At 43.1% G+C, this 21,958-nt stretch overlaps 1 protein-coding gene across 1 annotated transcript; it reads right to left on the reverse strand.

The window, feature by feature from the left end:
- Positions 1 to 2,143: 2,143 nt before the first annotated feature.
- On the reverse strand, positions 2,144 to 20,616 carry gas6 (growth arrest-specific 6). The gene is made up of 15 exons (XM_063010382.1): positions 20,358 to 20,616; positions 20,064 to 20,224; positions 14,868 to 14,892; positions 14,702 to 14,758; positions 13,313 to 13,435; positions 11,154 to 11,273; positions 9,407 to 9,532; positions 8,881 to 9,002; positions 8,665 to 8,783; positions 6,796 to 6,985; positions 6,445 to 6,609; positions 4,976 to 5,144; positions 4,719 to 4,861; positions 3,928 to 4,132; positions 2,144 to 3,038 (listed from the first exon to the last, which is right to left on the reverse strand). Exons 1-15 carry the CDS (start codon positions 20,428 to 20,430, stop codon positions 2,887 to 2,889), a joined length of 1,950 nt encoding a protein of 649 aa, XP_062866452.1. The 5' UTR covers positions 20,431 to 20,616; the 3' UTR covers positions 2,144 to 2,886.
- Between the last annotated feature and the right edge of the window lie 1,342 nt (positions 20,617 to 21,958).

Below are 21,958 nucleotides of genomic sequence, written 5' to 3' on the forward strand. Positions count from 1 at the left end.
AGCCATTAATGTCTAAATAGCTGCAACATAAGTGAGTACACCCCACAGTGAACATGTCCAAATTGTGCCCAAATGTGTCGTTGTCCCTCCCTGGTGTCATGTGTCAAGGTCCCAGGTGTAAATGGGGAGCAGGGCTGTTAAATTTGGTGTTTTGGGTACAATTCTCTCATACTGGCCACTGGATATTCAACATGGCACCTCATGGCAAAGAACTCTCTGAGGATGTGAGAAATAGAATTGTTGCTCTCCACAAAGATGGCCTGGGCTATAAGAAGATTGCTAACACCCTGAAACTGAGCTACGGCATGGTGGCCAAGGTCATACAGCGGTTTTCCAGGACAGGTTCCACTCGGAACAGGCTTCGCCAGGGTCGACCAAAGAAGTTGAGTCCACGTGTTCGGCGTCATATCCAGAGGTTGGCTTTAAAAATTAGACACATGAGTGCTGCCAGCATTGCTGCAGAGGTTGAAGACGTGGGAGGTCAGCCTGTCAGTGCTCAGACCATACGCCGCACACTGCATCAACTCGGTCTGCATGGTCGTCATCCCAGAAGGAAGCTGACGCACAAGAAAGCCAGCAAACAGTTTGCTGAAGACAAGCAGTCCAAGAACATGGATTACTGGAATGCCCTGTGGTCTGACGAGACCAAGATAAACTTGTTTGGCTCAGATGGTGTCCAGCATGTGTGGCGGCGCCCTGGTGAGAAGTACCAAGACAACTGTATCTTGCCTACAGTCAAGCATGGTGGTGGTAGCATCATGGTCTTGGGCTGCATGAGTGTTGCTGGCACTGGGGAGCTGCAGTTCATTGAGGGAAACATGAATTCCAACATGTACTGTGACATTCTGAAACAGAGCATGATCCCCTCCCTTCGAAAACTGGGCCTCATGGCAGTTTTCCAACAGGATAATGACCCCAAACACAACCTCCAAGATGACAACTGCCTTGCTGAGGAAGCTGAAGGTAAAGGTGATGGACTAAACCCAATTGAGCACCTGTGGCGCATACTCAAGTGGAAGGTGGAGGAGTTCAAGGTGTCTAACATCCACCAGCTCCGTGATGTCATCATGGAGGAGTGGAAGAGGATTCCAGTAGCAACCTGTGCAGCTCTGGTGAATTCCATGCCCAGGAGGGTTAAGGCAGTGCTGGATAATAATGGTGGTCACACAAAATATTGACACTTTGGGCACAATTTGGACATGTTCACTGTGGGGTGTACTCACTTATGTTGCCAGCCATTTAGACATTAATGGCTGTGTGTTGAGTTATTTTCAGAAGACAGTAAATCTACACTGCTATACAAGCTGTACACTGACTACTCTAAGTTATATCCAAGTTTTATTTCTATAGTGTTGTCCCATGAAAAGATATAATGAAATATTTGCAGAAATGTGAGGGGTGTACTCACTTTTGTAATACACTGTATATATGTAATTAAATAAGCGGGGGATAAAAATCCTAATTTATCCTGATCAATCCTGATTTTAGATTATTTTTTTCTTTATACATTTTCTCCCCGTTCTCTCCCTTTTTAGCACGTCCAATTGCCCCATTGCATCATGCTTCCTCTCCACCAATGTCGATCCCTGCTCTGATTGAGGAGAACGAAGCTAACCCCCTCCGACACGTGGGCAGCAGCCGTATGCATCTTATCACCTACACATTGACGAGTGCAGTGCAGCTTAGCTACGTTTACGGAGGGACACACCCTAAGAACACTTTTCTCATCTCTACCAGTCATGAGAGAGAGAGATCCCATCTGGCTTAGTCCCGCTCATATCTGAACAACAGACCAATCGTTGTTCATGTAGCCGCTCAGCCTTAGATGCAAGGCAGAGCTGAGATTTGATACGATGTATTCGAGATCTCAGCTCTGGTTCCAGCATGTACTTTTAGCGCTGCGCCACCTGAGCGGCATTTTAGATATGATTTGATTTAAGGAGGTTTGATCCATCTGCTCAGTTTTGATCGTAACACACTCTCTAATTTTCTTCTATATTTTTTGTTACTATTAGGACAATATTAATAAAATAAATTAGGCTTCTATTTAAAAAAAAAACCACTTTGAATAATTCTAGCCTAGGATTCTAGCACCATGATGATCAAATATCTACTCCGCAGATCCATGAAGAACAGAGAGCAGTTTTATAACAGCTGTTTTTATTTTGTTTTTGTTTTTTTTAAACAGTGCATACAGTCTCTAGCTGGACAAAGGAGACCAAACATTTTCTCAGTGCTGACCGCACCAAGGATCGATGTTATGAACGACGGTTACAAAAACAAGATTTCATATACAATACAGGAGATTAAAACAAACAGTAGTGACAGAACCCAAATTTATAACAAAACCGCCGGGACTTTGAGCACCTACTCGGCCTTTTGGTGACCTGAAGGCCTTTTGTTATTCACCAAATGAAAGGTAGCGAATGTTTCTCCTTTGTTCTGTCTAAAAAGCATTGTACAGTCGTATTTACAATATGTTACAAGAGCGCGCTCGTTCTCAGTAGCTCGTGATGTGGCGCAGTGCTAGTTCAGGTGTTTAACACTAGTACACACACCTTCCCTGTGTCTCAGTGAGTATAATAGAAATATACAAGTTACAGTGTCTGTGTGATTACGTATACATTGCTTACAGTCGGAGGCGAACGTGTGCAGCAGAATGTCGGCGCAAACTGTCAAAAATAAAAACTCAGGTTTGGTTTTACCAGTTTAAAGAGTGTTTTTGCTTTGGGAAAACGTTGAGCATGTGGCTAAGTGAGAACCGTATCAAGCTTCGGCTTGAACTAATTTTCCTTTTAAAGGCATTTCGGTTCTAGGACTAGGCTTAAGCTGGGTCCAGGACCGCCCTGTCTTCCGATTGGTCCTCGCAAAATTAGTACTTTTTTTTCACTGGTGGGGACCCACCAGAGGGCAGGAATGGGAACGGATATCGTTGTGCTTGTGCTGGGCTTCGTCCATGTCCAACAGCCGGCCGTTAACGGTGACGTCCATGCAGCCGACATAGGAGGCAGAAACTGGTGTGGAGACCAGAGAAACGTCTGTGAAAGAGACAGGGCGTAAAATTACACAGCCGCAACATTCAGGCAATCCATTTAGTACAACACAGATATGGGTATCACACCTGCATGTGGATGGGTACATGCTCATTTACGGTATATTTTACGGCCGATAAAGTGTAATAAAGTATTACAGGAACTCTTACGGTGCAGAGATTTAGTGGTGAAATTAGCGAGCAAAGAAACATCACCCCAGGGCCACCAATCAGGGTCATACAGCTTATTTACAAGATCCAGGTTTAACCTAATGACACATTTCTTTTCTTTGGAGCTCACAATAAAAGAACTGGGGTGATCAGACGGCACAGCACTCTAATGCGCTAGCACACCACTTACGGACTCAAACTTGCATGTTCAAACCCACCAGAGCCACAGACCTGGCTGGGAATCCACACAAACATAGCTGGCCGTGTGTGAGGAAGCGAGGGTCGGATGGGGTCTCTTCTTCAGGGCTTAGTGTGGCTCTCCATTCACTATATGGCTCTGTACGGGAACCCACAGGTTGATGGGTGTAATTTAACTTCTGTCACTGTTTTCAGCTTCCCCAAACAAGACTACACAGACAAAACTATGGTTACTTTGTTTTAGTTCCTACTCATTATAGTTTGGTGCACATAAACTATATTGAGGTCAATAATACTTCATATTTCTCCCAATCCGTTTGCTGCCTTTCCCAAAGCTCTGTGTTGCCGTGAAGAGCTAAGACCATGACCAACGGCTGAAACGACTTAGCAGGAAACTGCGTTTATTTGAAAAAAGGAACCAGACGGACTTTGAGGAAACTCTTAAATTAAAGCAGAATTTGCATCTCTGTTCATCAAGATTATGTTTCCAATAAATGTAAATTAGGATCAGAGTGAATCAGACTCACCTGGTATACCTCCTACGAAGGTGCTATACGAGGACAAGTCCAGAGGTTCCAGATGTTCTACGGATTCAGCGAGACCCTGCTTCCCATCCACCTCCAGTATGGTCCTGTTTCCAGCAACGGTCACGTTCACTGTGTGTGTCTCAGAGTCACACAGATGAACTTCAGCACTAGCCACGATCACATCCCTGAAGGTCACCAGTACGTGCTGGATTGAGAAGACGAGAGTTAGTGCTGATCTGATCACAGCTGGGCATTAAATTAAGCTTTCAGCACTTTAATGGTCTCACCAATAAAGTCATGTTTAATAAATCGTTCTTGGCATTTCTTAGCTTCTTGGGACTTTACCAACAACAAGTAATTCATATTTTGTTTATTGGTGCATAAAGAATTTTTAATGAGCCCTAACAAACACAAAAAGTATTCAACTTTCATGGATGATTTTTCAGCTGCAGCTTTAAGTTGACATGAAGTTTAGAAAAGCCAAAACCATCTACCAATATTTTTGAGTTAACACACGTCAACCAAGAAGTAGATACAGCCCAAACAAGATTACCTAACATTACCTCTACCCTGAAGACACGGTCTCCTGACTCCTGTATGCCAAATTTCTAACAACAGCTATGTGTGCTTTAAAAATTGTAATCAAAACTGATAGAATTATGCATTAGTAGCACTAAAATGAACAATATAACTACACAACAAAAGCCGTTTAGTGTCAGTGTGGATTCTGACTCCACGTTAAATTCTGAACGAGCTTGACTAAAAAAAAAAATTAGGTGAACCGTACTGACCTGCGTCCACTTCATCTTTCCAGAATGATAGTCAGAAATGGAGATGGCGAAAGGCACAGTATCTTGGTGCACGAGTGCAAACAAAACTCCAACAGTGGAGGCAGGACGTATGTTCAGCTGCATGTTTAGCACCTGTGTATCACCTGAGTGTAGAGGAAAGGACAATGACTGCTGTTCCTTGTTTAGAAGCACCAGTGTGAAGATAATTATAAATTAGAAATAGTGTTTCTTTGAGGTACACACATCAGAAAACCCACCATGTGTCTGATTGAAGTAAGCAAAACCATGTCCAGGGAAGAAGGAGCTGTGGTCCTCGACAGAGTAGCACTGCATGCGCTCGTTGTGACGAACCGTTTCCTGGATAGAGGAGTCATCACCGGACAGCCAGCGCCACTCTTTCATGCAGCCATCCAGACGTGGGTTTATCTGAAGTGCGAAACATACACATAACCACCTTTTTAGCCCTTAACAACTGTGTTTTGATCACACATGATAGCAGAAACAACACCCAAGCGACTGTGACTTCCAAACACACTTTACTTACTGTTGTTTGGCGAGAGATCTTCAAAACATTTCCGCACTTTTAGAATTTCGCTGGTCGTGTCTGACACTGAGAGACGCTTATAGTATATAGGATTAAGCTCCGTCTGATTTCCAGCTTTCTGGATGCCCAAAGAAACTTTAAGGGGAAGATTTTCGGAAGGTGATTATGTAGAAAAGTAACGTCATTTGTTTTTTGAATTCTTAATAAATAGAATTTAAAAAGTGTGGAAACGACCGCTCAGGTGGCGCAGCGGTAAAAACACACGCTGGAACCAGAGCTGGGATCTTGAATACATCGTATCGAATCTCAGCTCTACCTGCTGGCTGTTGTTCAGATATGGGCGGGACTAAGCCGGATGGGATCTCTCTCATAACTAATGTAATTACGACCTCTGCTGGCTGATTGATGGCGCCTGCACAGAGATGAGAAAAGAGTGCTCTAAGGGTGTGTCTCTCCGTACACAACGCTGAGCTGCACTGCACTCATCAAAGTGTAGGTGATAAGATGCATACGGCTGCTGCCCACGTGTTGGAGGGGGGCGTGGGTTAGCTTAGTTCTCAATCAGAGCAGGGATTGGCATTGCTGGAGAGGAAGCATGACGCAATCTAGCAATTGGACGCACTGAAAAGGGGAGAAAATGCATAAACAATTTTTTTTTTTAAACGACAAAAAAAGTGCAGAAACGTTTTGAAGAACCCTCGTAAAGTTTGCTAGACGTGCTCAGTAAATAAGAACGGCAGAATTTCAATTTGTGGTCGAAACATTTTGCATTTGCAACATTAAGCCACATTAACCCCTTCATCATAATGAGAAGGGTGAGGGGAACGTAAACGGAGCACCATATCAATACGGTTCATATGAATAAACAACACGCTTCTCCTCATTTATACTCGTGAGCAGAGAAAATCTGTGAGCCAGACAACATTTCAACTACTGTAACACGTAGACAAAATCACAGCAAGTCTTTCTCATGACGTATTAGACTTTACTGGTTCATATGATATGACGGCCTATGAAACAAGTCTGTTCTCACAATTCTGAGCTCAGAAGGCAAAAAACTACTGTTGGACTGCAACCAAACAAAGACCTGTGAGCAGGTGAAGAGAAGCGATCTGCCTCGGCTCGATCGGAAGAACAGTTCTTACCATTACGACACACAAAAACGCCAAATGACATTGTTACCTTGTTAACCAGTCCATCCTTTTTAAAAGGGACCCCTCCCACAGTGAGGTTGAGCTCATGCAGGTCCTTCTTGAGAGTAAACAGGTCTCCGTTCACAGCGATTTTCATCACAGCCTCATTGTCGATCTTTATCACGAGGCTCCGTCCCTGCTCCTCTACGGAGATCTGGCAGTCAAGGAAAAAAAATCTTAGTCTGGTACCTTATTAGCTTTGGTCACTAAAAGTTCTTTATTTAAGTATATAAAACTGGTCAGAATTTATTCAAGAATAAAATCCACTGAGGGAGGAAGTGTGCTGTTTTTGTGTGTATTTCTACTCAAAGAACATCAGGCCAGGAAAATGTCCACTCACCTTGTGCCACTGCCCATCGTTAACCAACGCACCGCTGCTGGTCACTCGGCTTACAGATCCGTATTTCAGCTGCAGTTCTAGATATCCTTTGTGGATGGCCAGGACGATCCAGGAGCTGTTTAAGTGTCCACCGGCAAAAAAGATGACTCCTTCAGAGTCGTACGTCCTCAGGTCGAACTCTGCTGTGAAGCTGGATGAATGCACAGAGCGCACACCGAATGACAAAACTGTACCAGATTCAATGGCAGATATTTATAATCCTTTTAAAGTAAAAACAAAATCCAACCTACTGTCACTCAACAGTGGCAACCTGACGGATTTCACTTCCGATTACTAGTCCAGGACCATAACCTTATGAGTTATGAGTGCTCAAACTTACAACCAGCAGAGTGTGGACGTGTTCAAAAGCACATTTATCATCTTAAGTAATGGTTTAGCACAGGAAAATGACATAGCTAAGCTAAGTCTGTTTTCTAAACATGAGCCAACAGGGCACCAATGGAGAAAATATTTGGCTCATCCAAGGATGGAAGTGCCAGAAAGGATTTCTCATAACTGCTGCAAGTTCGACCTCTGTTGGCTGATAAGTGGCACATGCACAATAAGACAAGGGATAACGGAGACCGGTGCGTGACTCTACACACACTATACGGATCTCCATGTGTTTATTTTTATGAACTGATTGTTTCTACATTTACAGTAAGTGTGTGTGTACACAGGCCAGGGTTCACTGTGTACTGGTGCAGTAAGTATTTGTATTCATTTTCACAATGTTAAACTTGAACTTACAAGCAAACAGTGCCCACTACACATTATTTACATACACAATATCCAAACAGTCACCCACAGTGTATTCAATTTTCATTTCTACATACATTTACACAGCCATAAATAAATAAATAAAAGCAAATACACATATACAAGCCTCCGACTTAAATCTTTGTATTACACACTTAGCCGCATATATATGCATATGTTTTTATTATTTTCCTAGACAATTTTTGATGTTGATGTGTGTGTGTGTGTGTTTGAGGTGTAGGAAAAGGACGAAATAATAGTGATGGACAGACATTCCACATCAGGATGCCTAACCCGGGATGGCAGCGTTAACTGTCCTTGCTCAGGGGTCCAACAGAAACTTGGAAGAAACTTCCCAACTTTAAAGCAGTGCGGCTTGAACCAATGTATAAAACACTTCTATATTTTGATCATTTAAAATAAATAGAACCTTTAATATTTTAATAATTCAATATTTTAATAATTTTACAGATTCTACACAGACTGTCCATGTAGAAAGAAGAAACAGAAATAAAAAGAAGTTATTATCAGTGTTACATTCAGCACACATCTGGGTTCCAGTTCCTAAACACAGTTTTAACACTAATTATGAAACCTTTTATTTTTTAATGTTCTGTGTTAATGTTTTTTTGCTGTAATATAGTGAATAAAACATTTTTATAGCACAAACAACATTTTAAAGTTCTGTTCAGTAGTTCTAGTACTTGTTACATATCGAGGACTTGAGAAAAGACTTTGGTTTTATTTACTGTTGTTGAGTCCTAATGTGATCCTGCTATCCAGCAGCAGCAGGGGCCCAGAATTCTTAAACTGATATAATACACAATAATACCACTGAATAACGAGGTTTAATGAACACAGTTGGTTCCGCTTCCGGATTCCTGATACAGCGAGGGACTTTGTATAAAACTAAAATGTTAAATTTTTTCTAGATAAAGCTAAAGTCACCAAAATTGACTTTCTTATAGCTGCTGAACACGAACGTAAAGCTAGAACATGAAGTGCGGCGTGTCGACTATTCGACCCCACAGTAGAAATAAAGGCTAAAGAACGAAGCTGTGCTGTGCTTACCCAGTGTGAACAAGGCGACGGAAGCGTAGCTTCACCACAGGAATCCCGCTGAACATACGGCCCAGGTACAGAGAGCGAGGGTTCCTGCTCATCTCCAAATTCAGACAAGTCTCTATAGGCTAGGAAGGATGGACACAGTCAAGAAAAACCTGTTATGTTACCTGACGTGGAAAATAGATCACGTCAAACCGATGACGACTCAAGTTTATTCGGTACCTCACAGCTCGTCAGGTTTTGTCCAAGCTTCTTCCTCTGTCTGCCATCACAGAGGCAATAAAAACTACCTGGCGTGTTGACACACTCCTGCTCGCACACTCGTGATTCACACTCGTCAACGTCTACAGGTAGAAATAAAAAAAAACATCAGACATCAGCAACTACAACGCATAGTGCTTCTGTACAAGCAAAGTAACAGTGAGATCTCACAAACAAAACATAACAATGCACCAAGATTTATTTATTAATTAGGATTTTAACGCCATGTTTTAGGGTGTCACACTAATTACATTCATGACAGGAACGGTAGTTACTGTTTACACAAGATTCATCAGTTCAGGTTTACTGTCAATCACGGTCACAGACAATTTTGTATCTCCAGTTCAGTTCACTTGCACGTCTTTGTACTGTCAGAGAAAACCCACACAGACACGAGGAGAACATGCAAACTCCACACAAAAATGGATCTTCTTGCTGTGAGGCGAGGCAAGTGTACAGAACTGGGAAGTGTGGCAATTCAACCCACCATCACAGGACTTGGTCTCGTTGTTGTATATGTAGCCGACATCACAAAGGCACTCGAAGCTTCCCATCAGGTTCCTGCACTGAGCTGTTCCGCACACATCAGGAATATCGCTGCACTCATCAACATCTGGAACAGACACAACAAGAGAAATCATAATACAGTTTAGATTGTACGTATGAATGATTTCAAATAGATTTACGTCTACAGTACAAAAACTTCAGAGCCCTGATGAACACAGAGCATTACTGATGAGTTGCATCGTATGCACCTGATTTATTCACATTATTCCTCGACTCTTTGCAGACACCATCAATCAGCCAGCAGAGGTCGTAATTCGCTCCGTTATGTGGAGTCCATATCTGGCTTTCAACCTGAACAACAGCCAATCGTTTTTTATGTAGGTGCCCAGCCGCATGGCAGAGCTGAGTTTCAAATAGATGAGTTCGAAATGTCAGCCTTGGTGTGCTAGCATGTTTTACCGCTGCACCACCTGAACACCATAGGTTATCATAACTTTTTATTCCAAATATAAAATACTACAAGTAGCCGAGACCTGTTATGCTAGCGGTGGGTCGGGCTACACAGACGTGATTGGCTGTGTGTCTGGGGGAAGTGGCCGAATCCCAGCTATGGATTGGCACCCAAAGTCACGACCCTGACCAGATAAAAGCAATTGATTAAAATAAAAACCCTTCGTAACTACATAACTAACAAAACTAGGATCAAACCAATCCTTTCTTATTCTCCCATACTTTGGTGGATTTGAGTCACGCCCCGATCTCTGTGCTTCTCCACTTTCTGCACTGCCAAGGTCCATACACGGCGTTGATAACCTCCCACCTAGTTAGTCCGGCTTTTTCCCACCCAGCAGACTGGGGGCCAATTGTGCCTGCTAGAGGCCGCCCGGTAGAAGAGCCGAGATCCGAACTCGGGGAGCTAGCCGATTATCCTGCTGTGCCACCTGATTGATTGATTGATTGATTGATTGAGTACTTTATTAATCCCCGAAGGGAAATTATGGTGTCGCAGCAGCAATAACAATTATAAACAAGTAAGATATAAAATCTAAAAATATACATATATGAAGAAAATAAAATAAAATAAAATAAAAATATAATAACATAAAAAATAATAATATAATATAAAAACATCTAACAGGACAAGAACAAAAGAAACTAAAAGGGAGGGGGGCTGAAGGTGCAGTTACAGACGTTGTGCAATTTGAAATTTTTAAATAAAAACTAAAAACAGTACCCTGTGCAAATTGTAGTTTAATTGTCTTTTGTGGGTGTTATAGGTTCTGAGTCCTTCTCTTGCACCAGTGAGAGTTATTATAGGTTGCCACCGCTGTGGGCAGAAATGACTTCCTATAGCGCTCTTTGTTGCAGCGAAGTTGGCGGAACCTTCCACTGAAGGCACTTTGCTGTTTAATCAGCAGGTCGTGTAACGGGTGTGTGGTATTGTCCATTACGTTGAGCAGCTTGTGCAAAATTCTCTGCTCAATAACCTGGGAGACCTATGGATTTTTTAACTCGATTGAATGGTAACTAATTCATTTCCATGGCAGGAAGCGGTAATGATGGGTCTGCGTCATTGTTTTCAGACTAGCGATCAGATTCTTATTTTTCCCGTGATCTAGATCAAGGTTTTGCAGTCTGTCACTGACTGGAATTTTATGTCAGTGACAGACTAGAGTTTGTAAATGACAGGTGAGAAAGTTTCTGACTAACAAGCATAATCCACTCACCCAAACATTTGTGGTGTTGGTAGAGTTTGTATCCATCTCGACACGAGCAGCGGTAACTTCCCTTTGTGTTGGTGCACTCCTGATCACACCTTCCATTCTCGTTACTGCACTCGTTCACATCTGCCGATCAGAAAAGAACAGAAAGCAGTGGCAGAGGCGAGGTGTGGTTAACCACGTTCTGTATAAAATAGTGTGCCTTTATCTGTCATATATACACTGTCGATATATATTTCTACTTTCGATGGCTGCATTGCGTAGCTCATAAAGAAAGTCATGTTTTGTGAGCTGGCTTGATGGGTATACTGTATATGGTCTGGAAGGCACTCTCAACCGATTTGGGTATAAATCCATCCTTGCAGATCATGCAGACTAGAAATGTCCGACATTGGTTGGAAGAGCATGGCCAAGACTAACTACCCTGGCCCCCTAACTGCCCAGACTTGAACCCAATTGAGCCTCTGTGGAACCACCTTGATCGTCATATTGGCTCTTTGGAAGCTCCCCATCCAGCATTGGGGATGCACTGCAGTCAGCATGGCTCCAGATACCTGTGCCAACCTACCAGGACCTTACTGAGTCACTCTCAGCCCGTATAGCTGCTGTCCGTGCTGCACATGGCGGTTACTCTGGATATTAGCTGATGGTCATAATAATGTGACTTGACAGCATATATATATACAGGTGTACAGTACTACGAAATTCTTCTTTTCGCATATTTCCCAGCTTGTCTGAAAGGACAGGGGAGCCATCGCCCCTGGAGCAGAGAGGGTTAAAGGGCTGCATGGCAGAACTGGGATTCAAACTCTCAACCTTTCAGCTGTAAGCTCAAAGCTCTATCCACTAGGCTACAACTGTCCTAGAACACTGAACAGTGAACTGTACCACTGTTCGGGCCGAATGGTGACATGCTGGATGAGAAGAAGCGACGACACAGTAACTCAGTGTTGGGCGACTCTGAGACCGAGACAGATTGTATCAGATTTTCCTCTGAGCTGTACGTGTAAAGGAAAACTCCTGGTGTGATACTTAATGAAATATTTATACATTAATTATTACAGGGCGTGAGCGGATGCTGGAGCTCAGCTTTGGAAAAGACTGTTTTGCCCAAACCCTTTTTCCCCTGAGCTCCAGATTACAGCTACCTGTCATTCCACGTTGGAAGGTGATTTGATGAGTCACAGTGCACTGCAGTGGCGGTCGAATAATCCTCTCTCACAGTGTTCTGCTCACAGGGAAGAAAGTCTTACCCCGTCTTTCCCTAAGCTGACTCAGAGCAGCAGAAACACTGGTGTGATTATGCAGGGAATGCAGGAACCTATCAGCATTACCCCATGTATTATTTCTGATTACATCCTCCTCACACACAAGCTACAAAATTAACCGGTTAACCATATTCAATTGACAATTTCACTGGCCACGCCCAGGCATGATTAGATTACATTTTCAGCGTTTACCAGAGTTTTATCCAAAGCGACTTACAGTACTGTGACAGTATACAGTCTAAACAATTGATGGAAATAACAGCATTCCACCTGCACCTGTTTCTAAGAACATCCTATCTACAGTGAAACAAGGTGGTGGTAGCATGATTATCTGCAGCTGCTTTACTTCTGCAGGACCTTGATTGGTCATGATACATGGAAGAATAAATTCTGCTCTCACAGAACAAAAGCATTGGCACACCAACACGCCTCCAACCTGTTCCAGTATTATTAAGACATGAATAACAGCTTGGTTTAAGAGTCCTGAATGAACTGGAACATCGACAGAGGCATTCTTGATCAGCATCAGTGCCCAGTCATACAAATGATAGGGCACAAAGTCCCACATACATACTTCAAGTCATAAGTCTTGTGAGAAGCCTAGAGAGGTCTCTATTAAAATAGACTTTTGTCTTTGAAACGGGACGCCTGACAAGCTCATGATCAGTTGTTCAAATACTTTTAGCCATATAGAAAAGCTCAGCGGTTAGGACAGTGGACCAGTAATTGGAGGGTCACTGAATCAAGCCCCCGGCACTGCCAGGTCACTGTTGGACACTTGAAGGTCTATCATAATTGTAAGTTGCTTCAAAGTGTTCTGTGTTTATGATATTTTATACAGCACCTGGACCATGTTTTTATTCTGTAAGCACTGTTAGATGAAGACTTGAGACCTACCTTGCTCACACTTGGGACCTTCCCACCCTGTGAAGCAGTGACAGAGGAATTCCCCCTTTTTGTCCTCGCAGCGCACCGTTCCCTGATGGTTACATGGATTGGGGGAGCACTGGTCTGGAATGTCTGGGGGAAAAAGCAGAGGCAGAGAGAGAGAGAGAGAGGTCAGATGAAGAGGTGAGTCAGTTTTGTTTGTTTTTCAATGAAAAATCTTCATATTTGTGTTATTTAAAGCAGGAATCAGTGTTCTGTGCTTGTTTTATTGGTCTTGTATTGTGTGTGTGGTGAATTTGAGGATTTTTCTGTATTATCTTGGGTAAAGGTTTCCTGTATTGCTTTGGGCTTGTGTAGTCAGGATATGGTTTATGGTAATGGGTGTCAGACAGTCATCACAAAGTGGGAGGTCTGCCCCTCGTATTAGATGTCGGTGTGTCAGTCAGGAATGGCCTATTCTACATCTAGCGTGGACTACTTGATCTATACATTTTCTAAATGGTATGTTTGGTTTGTTCTTGAAGTTGGGCTGTAGCTCGTATAGTTTACAGCAGCCTTGGATGGGTCCACAGTTGGACCAGATTGCCACCATTTTAATTAATTAAGTATATTTCGTTTTGTGTTTTTCCTTTTTTGTTTTTCATTCATATTTGGGTTGCGGTTAAAAATCATGGACAAAATGTAGGTCGGTTTACAGTTTGTTTGTGTGCTCCATTCCAGCTGCCATTTATTTTTGATGTAGTCGTTTATGAGGGGTCAAACAAACCTGTCGACCACACCTAGCTTTCTCCTTACCGTCCCTCTCTGCAGTTATTCAGCAGCCAAACACCCACCACATCCCGGTTCCATCAATATTTGTTCTTCGTGTCTGTGTCTGAGTTTATGAAGTGCTCGAATGCTTTACTTTTCCATATTTTACTGTCCTTTTCGCACATAGTTGTGGTTTCGGATGCGTCTGCCGACAATTTATCATCCCAGGAACTCGGAAAAGTTCAGGCAGGCTGACCAATCCGTCCGGGCAGAGCTGAGGAGGACGGGGGGACAAAAGGAGAAATAGAGAGGAAGACAGAGGACACTGCAGAGTCACAGCATCGCCTCACACACACTGACTCAGCCCTTCTGGCTAGACACAAACCGGCCAATCAGGGCACAGGATTTAAAGCCGGCACGTCTCTGCCTCTGAGTCAGCCGAAACCCCATGAAGGACGAGCCTCCAGAATGCGTACGGATTCCGAGCTCCCTACACACTGCTTCTGCTGCATGGCTGTGTTAGGAGACGCTTGGGCTTTGCATTAACTCTCATCCTGCAGCACTGCTGCAATGCAGGCGAGCTGAAAGAACACTGCGCTCCTGTTAAGCTATTTATAAAGCAGTAAAAAAGAGGACAGGGTCACTCACTGTGGACACAGGTGATCAGGTCTTCCTTCTTCTTGTCTGCAAACTTCTCAACACACGCTAAAGACAAGAGAACGGTTCCTAAATATAAAATTTCATGCATACATGTGAACGAATGTGTGCTGCTGAGAGCGACGTACGTGTACGTGCTCTATGATCCAGGACTTACCCAAATACTTGGGGAAGAAATATTCCTGAAATCAGAAATAAGACGTTGTTAGAAATCATCGACCAATTATTACTTTTTTTTTTAGCATTTCTCTCACACAATAGAGATTGTTTCTTTTTACAAAGCTTGAAAGAAAAACAGAGCAAATATTTAGAAAATGTCACTAAACCTGAAAATCATTATCAAAACCTATTTGTTTGCAAACCAGCATCAGGAATTAGAATATTGCATAATCATATTAATAAGAATGGCGGCACGGTGGCACAGTGGGTAGGATTGTCATGGACATGACAGGCTAATATCTGAGGTGGGAATGGGTTTATTGATTTATTTATTAGGATTTTAACGTCATGTTTAACACAATTTGGTTACATTCATATCAGGAAAGGGGGCGGCACGGTGGCTAAGTGGGTAGCACTGTCGCCTCACAGCAAGAAGGTCCTGGGTTCGATCCCCAGGTGGGGCGGTCCGGGTCCTTTGTGTGTGGTGTTTGCATGTTCTCCCCGTGTCCGTGTGGGTTTCCCCCGGGAGCTCCGCTTTCCTCCCACAGTCCAAATACATGGAAGTGAGGTGGATTGGGGACGCTGAATTGTCCATAGACTGTGTTTGATATAACCTTGTGTAATGAGTGGCTGCCGTTCCTGTCATGAATGTAACCAAGGTGTAAAACATGACGTTAAAATCCTAATAAACAAACAAACATATCAGGAAACGGTAGTTATGGTTACACAAGATTCATCAGTTCACAAGGTTATATTAAACACAGTCTTGGACAATTTAGTGTCTCCAATTCAACTCACTTGCACGTCTTTGGACTGTGGCAGGAAACCGGAGCACCCGGAGAAAACCTACGCAGACACATGCAAACTCCACACAGAAAGCACCCGGACCACCCTACCTGGGGATCGAACCCAGGACCTTTTTGCTGTGAAGCGACAATGCTACCCAGGGCTAGTAATAAGGTAAAGAAACTAAATAATGATGTGATTTAAACAGGTGATTGTACTCATGATTTTGCACATCTAAACAACAACCACACACTTAACGTTTTATAGCTGCGACCCACACGATGATGCAATAATTCTGTTTTCTCCTAGTCTTTAATCTCTCAGTCCTGTTACAACATGTTGAGCCTGACAATCTTTTCATCTTCCTGAAATAGCACGCGGGACAGGTACAGGGTGTATGTCTCCGGGAACCGATCGACCTGCAGAACCTGCACACACAGTTCTGCGGAGGTCTGGGGCGTGGCTAAGCTACACGGCTGACCTGCTCCTGCTACCATTCGAATTTCACCGTCAGCACACAGGCTGTGAAATGCAAGCAGTGCAGTTACAGATCAAATGAATCCATCAGATCCTCTGCACAAGCAGCCGGCCGGCAGTTGTCCACAGACTGAGGGGTGGAGAACGGAAGTGGACGTGATTACGGGCACCTTATTGAGCGGATGGTTCATTCAGACAGCAGTTTATTCAGTAATCAGTCCACATGTACAGACGCTGCAGTCCAAAAGCTGCTGAGTCAGAACTCAGAGTTCAGGTCTGCACCAAGAACAGCGAGCACGAGGAACTGAACTCCGACTGATACCAGAGCGAATGAGCACACAGAGTATCACACCTTCACATCATTCATATCCTCCATCCATTTTAGCTTATCATACCCAATTTACCCCATCTGATCCTCAACCGTAAGTGTAAGAACACCCTCCACAAACCCCTTTTGCTCCACATGAGAATCGTTAACGATCAACCAAAAGCTCGTTATAATTCATTTACAACCACTGACAGTTGATCTGAATTCAGAGCGGAGCAGCAGATCTCTCTCACATGCAGGTACATTTACTCACAAAGCTACACACACACACATGTAGCATAGATTGCAGGAGCTGTGCTAAAATCTAGCTGCAACACCAAACATCATCATTTCAACCATAAACTATGAAGCTGTTTTGCATCAAAGCCCTTTACCCTCTAGCTTCAGGGGCGCCGAACAATGGTTGACCCTGTGTTTCGACCCTAGCTCCCAAACAAGCTAGGATATAAAGAAAACATTTTTTGCACTGTAGACGTGTATATATATATATATATATATATATATATATATATATATATATATATATATACAGTATATCTGACAATTAAAGGCGTTCCATTTGCCATAGATTAATATCAGTATGGATTTTGACTTTGATTTTAAGCCTTAGGATAAAGAACTGTTATATGTTTAGTTACATGTTATATACCATGTGAAAAGGTTTTAAGCTGCTGGCTGCCTCTCTACTCTTTGAGTAGCATGTTTCGACATTTTAATAGTCCGTTAGCTTCTGACTTCCGTTGTTTAAAAGCGTATGTCAATGTTTTAGTATACCGCCATGCTCACCACACCAACCTTTTCCTATCTCATAGCCAGCCCTGCTCGCCTGGACTGAAACGTGGTTGCAACCTTTAAGCCAGTACAGCTGGCCAGTGTGGGGAACTCCCTACATATTTATCCACAGGTCACTGCTTCTGGCCCATACTGATGACGTCTATAAAAGTGTGTCCTCCCTGTAGCTATTTATAGACTCTCTTTTAATATTTTTTGGGATTTCTGTGGATAGGCGTAAATGTTTCCTCAATAAACTGATGTAAAGATGATAAATATACAGCATAAAACCTCGATGATCTAAAATTTTGTTGTGTGTTTAATATTTTGATGGGACTCAATAAGCTAAATAGGTCGATGGTTAACTGTTTACTTATGATGGTCAGTTATTGGTCAAATAAATCTGCCTATTCCAGATCTCTTTATCACTAGCAATCTATTTGAGACAATAGATTTTGCTTTGAGACAATGTCCATTGTAAAAAGCGCTATATAAATACATTTGACTTGACTATTTATCACAAACGTTCCCTGTTTTACTGTGATACCTGCCGGTAATTAGAAAACCACAGTACAAACAAACAAACTACACTGAAGGACACGATTAGAGATATGTTGGCATATTAACTGCTGCTTATCATATTTGCAGCAGTAACTGTTGGAATGTATTTAAGGTTAAAAAACAATTTGCTGTGTCATTAAGTCACTGCTGTTATTGTAATGAGTCTCAGTGCAGTCGCTACATGCATGAACGCTACACATGCAAAAATCACTTCCTTCCTAATTATCTAATGACAAGATCACATTTACACCACATTCGTTTCATAATAAGCAGTCATGAAAACACACACCGCATCCTGTTTCTGATTAGGCTACTTCAAGAGAATCATTAATCAGCTTTCAGCAAATCAGCAAAAATGCAAAGAAAGATCATCATCATCGGCAATGAGCAGAAAACATTTAGAAATGCGTTAGCATCATGAAACATTCTGCCGGATCCCAAGTCCCAAAAAATACACCCCTGTCAGTACACCACAGGGTTTCATACAGTGCTCCGTAGGTCACAGAAGTAAAAAATTACTTTAGTTACCATAGGGTCTAAATTATGTGGACAGTCTCAAAAACAAATGGAGTGACCATGACATGATCCTTCCTCTTCATGAGGGCTTCTCACAAGACTTTGAAGTTTGTCTGTGGGAATTTGTGACCCAGCATTTGTATGGCTGGGCACTGATGTCGGTCAAGAAAGCCTCAACTGACATCCCAGTTCATCCCAGAGCTGTTCAGTGGGGCTGAGATCAGGGAACTGTGCAGGACACTGTTGTTTCTTTAAACCATGTCTTTATAAACCGTGCTAGAATGGGTGATAGATGCTAGGTGCATGTAATTTCCTTTGTATAACTGATTTATTACACCTGATAGCAGCAACTGATGCAGCCAGGCTAATTGGAGACACTGAATTGTCCTATATGCACCTAGCTGCTAAAATGCACAAACCAGTCCCCTCCCAGATAAAATAGGGAGGGTTGTGTCAGGAAGGGCATCCGGCGTAAAAATTGTGCCAAATCAATGCAGATCATGATCCGCCGAGAGCCGACACCGCAACCGAACGGGACAAAGACCGAGGAAGAAGAAGAAGTTTGTTGTGTGTTTTATATTTTGATGGGAGTTAATAACTGTTGATTTACAGTATAATGGTCAGTTATTGGTCAAAATCAGTTCTGCATCCCAGATCTAATTATCACTAGTCCACAAAGTTGAATCAGTTCATCTGGACACAAGTTTGTTGTAGAGATACGTTTCGTCACTCAATCCGAATGACTTCCTCTTTGAAGCATGTCATTCGGATTGAGTGATGAAACGTATCTCTTGTGTCCAGATGAACTGATTCAACTTTGAGGATTTGTGTACCTGGATTATTGAGCATGCATCAACTAATTATCACTAGCTTCAAGTGTATTTGACAGGACAGTTGTGGCCTAGTGGTTAAGGTACTGGACTAGTAATCCAAAGGTTGCTGGTTCAAGCCCCACCACTGCCAGGTTGCCACTGTTGGGCCCTTGAGCGAGGCCCTTAACACTCAATTGTGTAGACAATATACTGTCACAGTACTGTAAGTCGCTTTGGATAAAAGCATCCACTAAATGCTGAAAATGTAAATGTAAAAAAGTGTTGTGGATGAAACCAGTGAGTTAAAAATTAGAAGTGGTGTCCAAGTACTAGTACTTCTGTCCGTATAGTGTGTAAGGAGCTCAAAGCAAGCTCTGTATCCATGTGTTTGATTTCCAAAAAGGAAAAGAATGATAGAATGATACCTAAAACCTAAATGAAAAACTCTGTTGCATTGCAGCAATTCGGTCAGAACTAACAAGACAAGTCCAAACATGCAAACATGCAGAGCACCACTGATGGACATCCAGACTTTCCTGAAGTTACCATCAGATCAAATCAATCCGGCCTGTAATGAACTGGAGGACTGGTCAGTGTTAAACTAGGGCAGGAAAACTGGGTTACAGAACTGTTATTTGTACTAAAGGTCGCCTGTCATTACAGATATCAGGACGAGCTACTGTGCTAGCAGGGTAGAAAAGCAGCCACATATCAGCTGTAATACCGACCCAAACAGTATTCCATAATAGTTAGGACACTAATAGTGGTGCATTTGATTGACTTGACATACTCTTTGTTGGAGTGGTGTACGATTTAGGACGCAGTTACTGTTCCTGGTTTGATATCCAGCTCTTAAGTGAGTGTTGCTGTTGGGACAGTATCACCAAGGACGAAAAAAAAAAAGGCAAACCGACACACAAGGAAGAAAAACAACATGTTTTACCGTTTCTGGGTCGTTTTCAAACACTTCTCTCGCCTCCTCTTTGGAGCATCTTTCCTCCACACACTCCCTCTCCAAGTGCCCCTTTTTGGTTTCTTCGAAAACCTGGTTTGCCCGCCTGTGCCTTCTTAGAAACTGGTGAGCCTCCTCGGGCGACAAGGACACTGCGAAACACAGTTTAACCGTAAAGCTCAGCGTAAGGTAACGCACCCCGACCAGGCGCAGGTTCTTTCCTAAGGCTGGTTGTTGGTACACACCGCAGAACTAACGTTAGCCGATCGTGCTATGTTCACTTACACTCGGAAGAGCAGGCGACCAGCAGCAGGATTAACAGAGAGCCCGAGAGAAACTCTCCCGCAGTAAAAGGCATGGTGGTTCAGGCTCTGCGGCAGATTCGGGAACCTTCTCTTCCTCTGTGTGTGTATCAAACAAAACGAAGCGAACACAAAAAGCTCGCCTTTACACCGCTACATTCGGTCCAAACAACATATTACACACATACACACTCTTACACTCTTACACACACTCTCACCCACTCACTCAGTCCAACTCTCTCTCTCTCTCTCTCTCTCTCAGTGTGTGTGTGTGTGTCTATCACCCCCAGCACGTCTCTTGGTTGGTGCCCCAAACGTGAGCGAATCCCGGATCCTGATTGGTGGAAAGTTTCACCCGGTGCCGTGCAGGCGCACTGAACACCCCCCCCCCCCCCCCCCCTCCTTCCAATGCAGATCTTTTCCTCAGCAAGGGAGGGACAGGAACCGAGATAACAACGGAGAACCATACAGAGAACATGAGATACTGACAGAACGAGATACAGACCGAGAACCATACAGAGAACATGAGATACCGACCGAGAACCATACAAATAATGTGAGATACTGACAGAATGAGATACCGGCCGAGAACCATTCAGAGAACACAAGATACTGACAGAACAAGATACCGACCGAGAACCATATAGAGAACACAAGATACTGACAGAACAAGATACCGACCGAGAACCATACAGAGAACACAAGATACTGACAGAACAAGATACCGACCGAGAACCATACAGAGAACACAAGATACTGACAGAACAAGATACCGACCGAGAACCATACAGAGAACACAAGATACCGACTGAAAACCATACAGAGAACGTGAGATACTGACAGAACGAGATACCGACCGAGAACCATACAGAGAACACAATATACCGACCGAGAACCATACAGAGAACGTGAGATACTGACAGAACAAGATACCGACCGAGAACCATACAGAGAACACAATATACTGACCGAGAACCATACAGAGAACATGATATACTGACAGAACAAGATACCGACCGAGAACCATACAGAGAACACAATATACCGACCGAGAACCATACAGAGAACACAATATACTGACCGAGAACCATACAGAGAACATGATATACTGACAGAACAAGATACCGACCGAGAACCATACAGAGAACACAATATACCGACCGAGAACCATGCAAATAATGTGATATACTGACAGAACGAGATACCGACCGAGAACCATACAGAGAACACAATATACCGACCGAGAACCATACAGAGAACATGATATACTGACAGAACAAGATACCGACCGAGAACCATACAGAGAACACAATATACCGACCGAGAACCATACAAATAATGTGATATACTGACAGAACAAGATACTGGCCAAGAACCATACAGAGAACACGAGATACCGACCAAGAACCATACAAAGAATGTGAGATACTGACAGAACGAGATACCGACCGAGAACCATACAGAGAACACGAGATACCGACCGAGAACCATACAGAGAACGTGATATACTGACAGAACAAGATACTAACCGAGAACCATACAGAGAACAAGAGATACTGACCGAGAACCATACGGAGAACACGA

This window comes from Trichomycterus rosablanca, chromosome 15 (assembly GCF_030014385.1).
Source record: "Trichomycterus rosablanca isolate fTriRos1 chromosome 15, fTriRos1.hap1, whole genome shotgun sequence".
Lineage (NCBI taxonomy): Eukaryota > Metazoa > Chordata > Actinopteri > Siluriformes > Trichomycteridae > Trichomycterus > Trichomycterus rosablanca.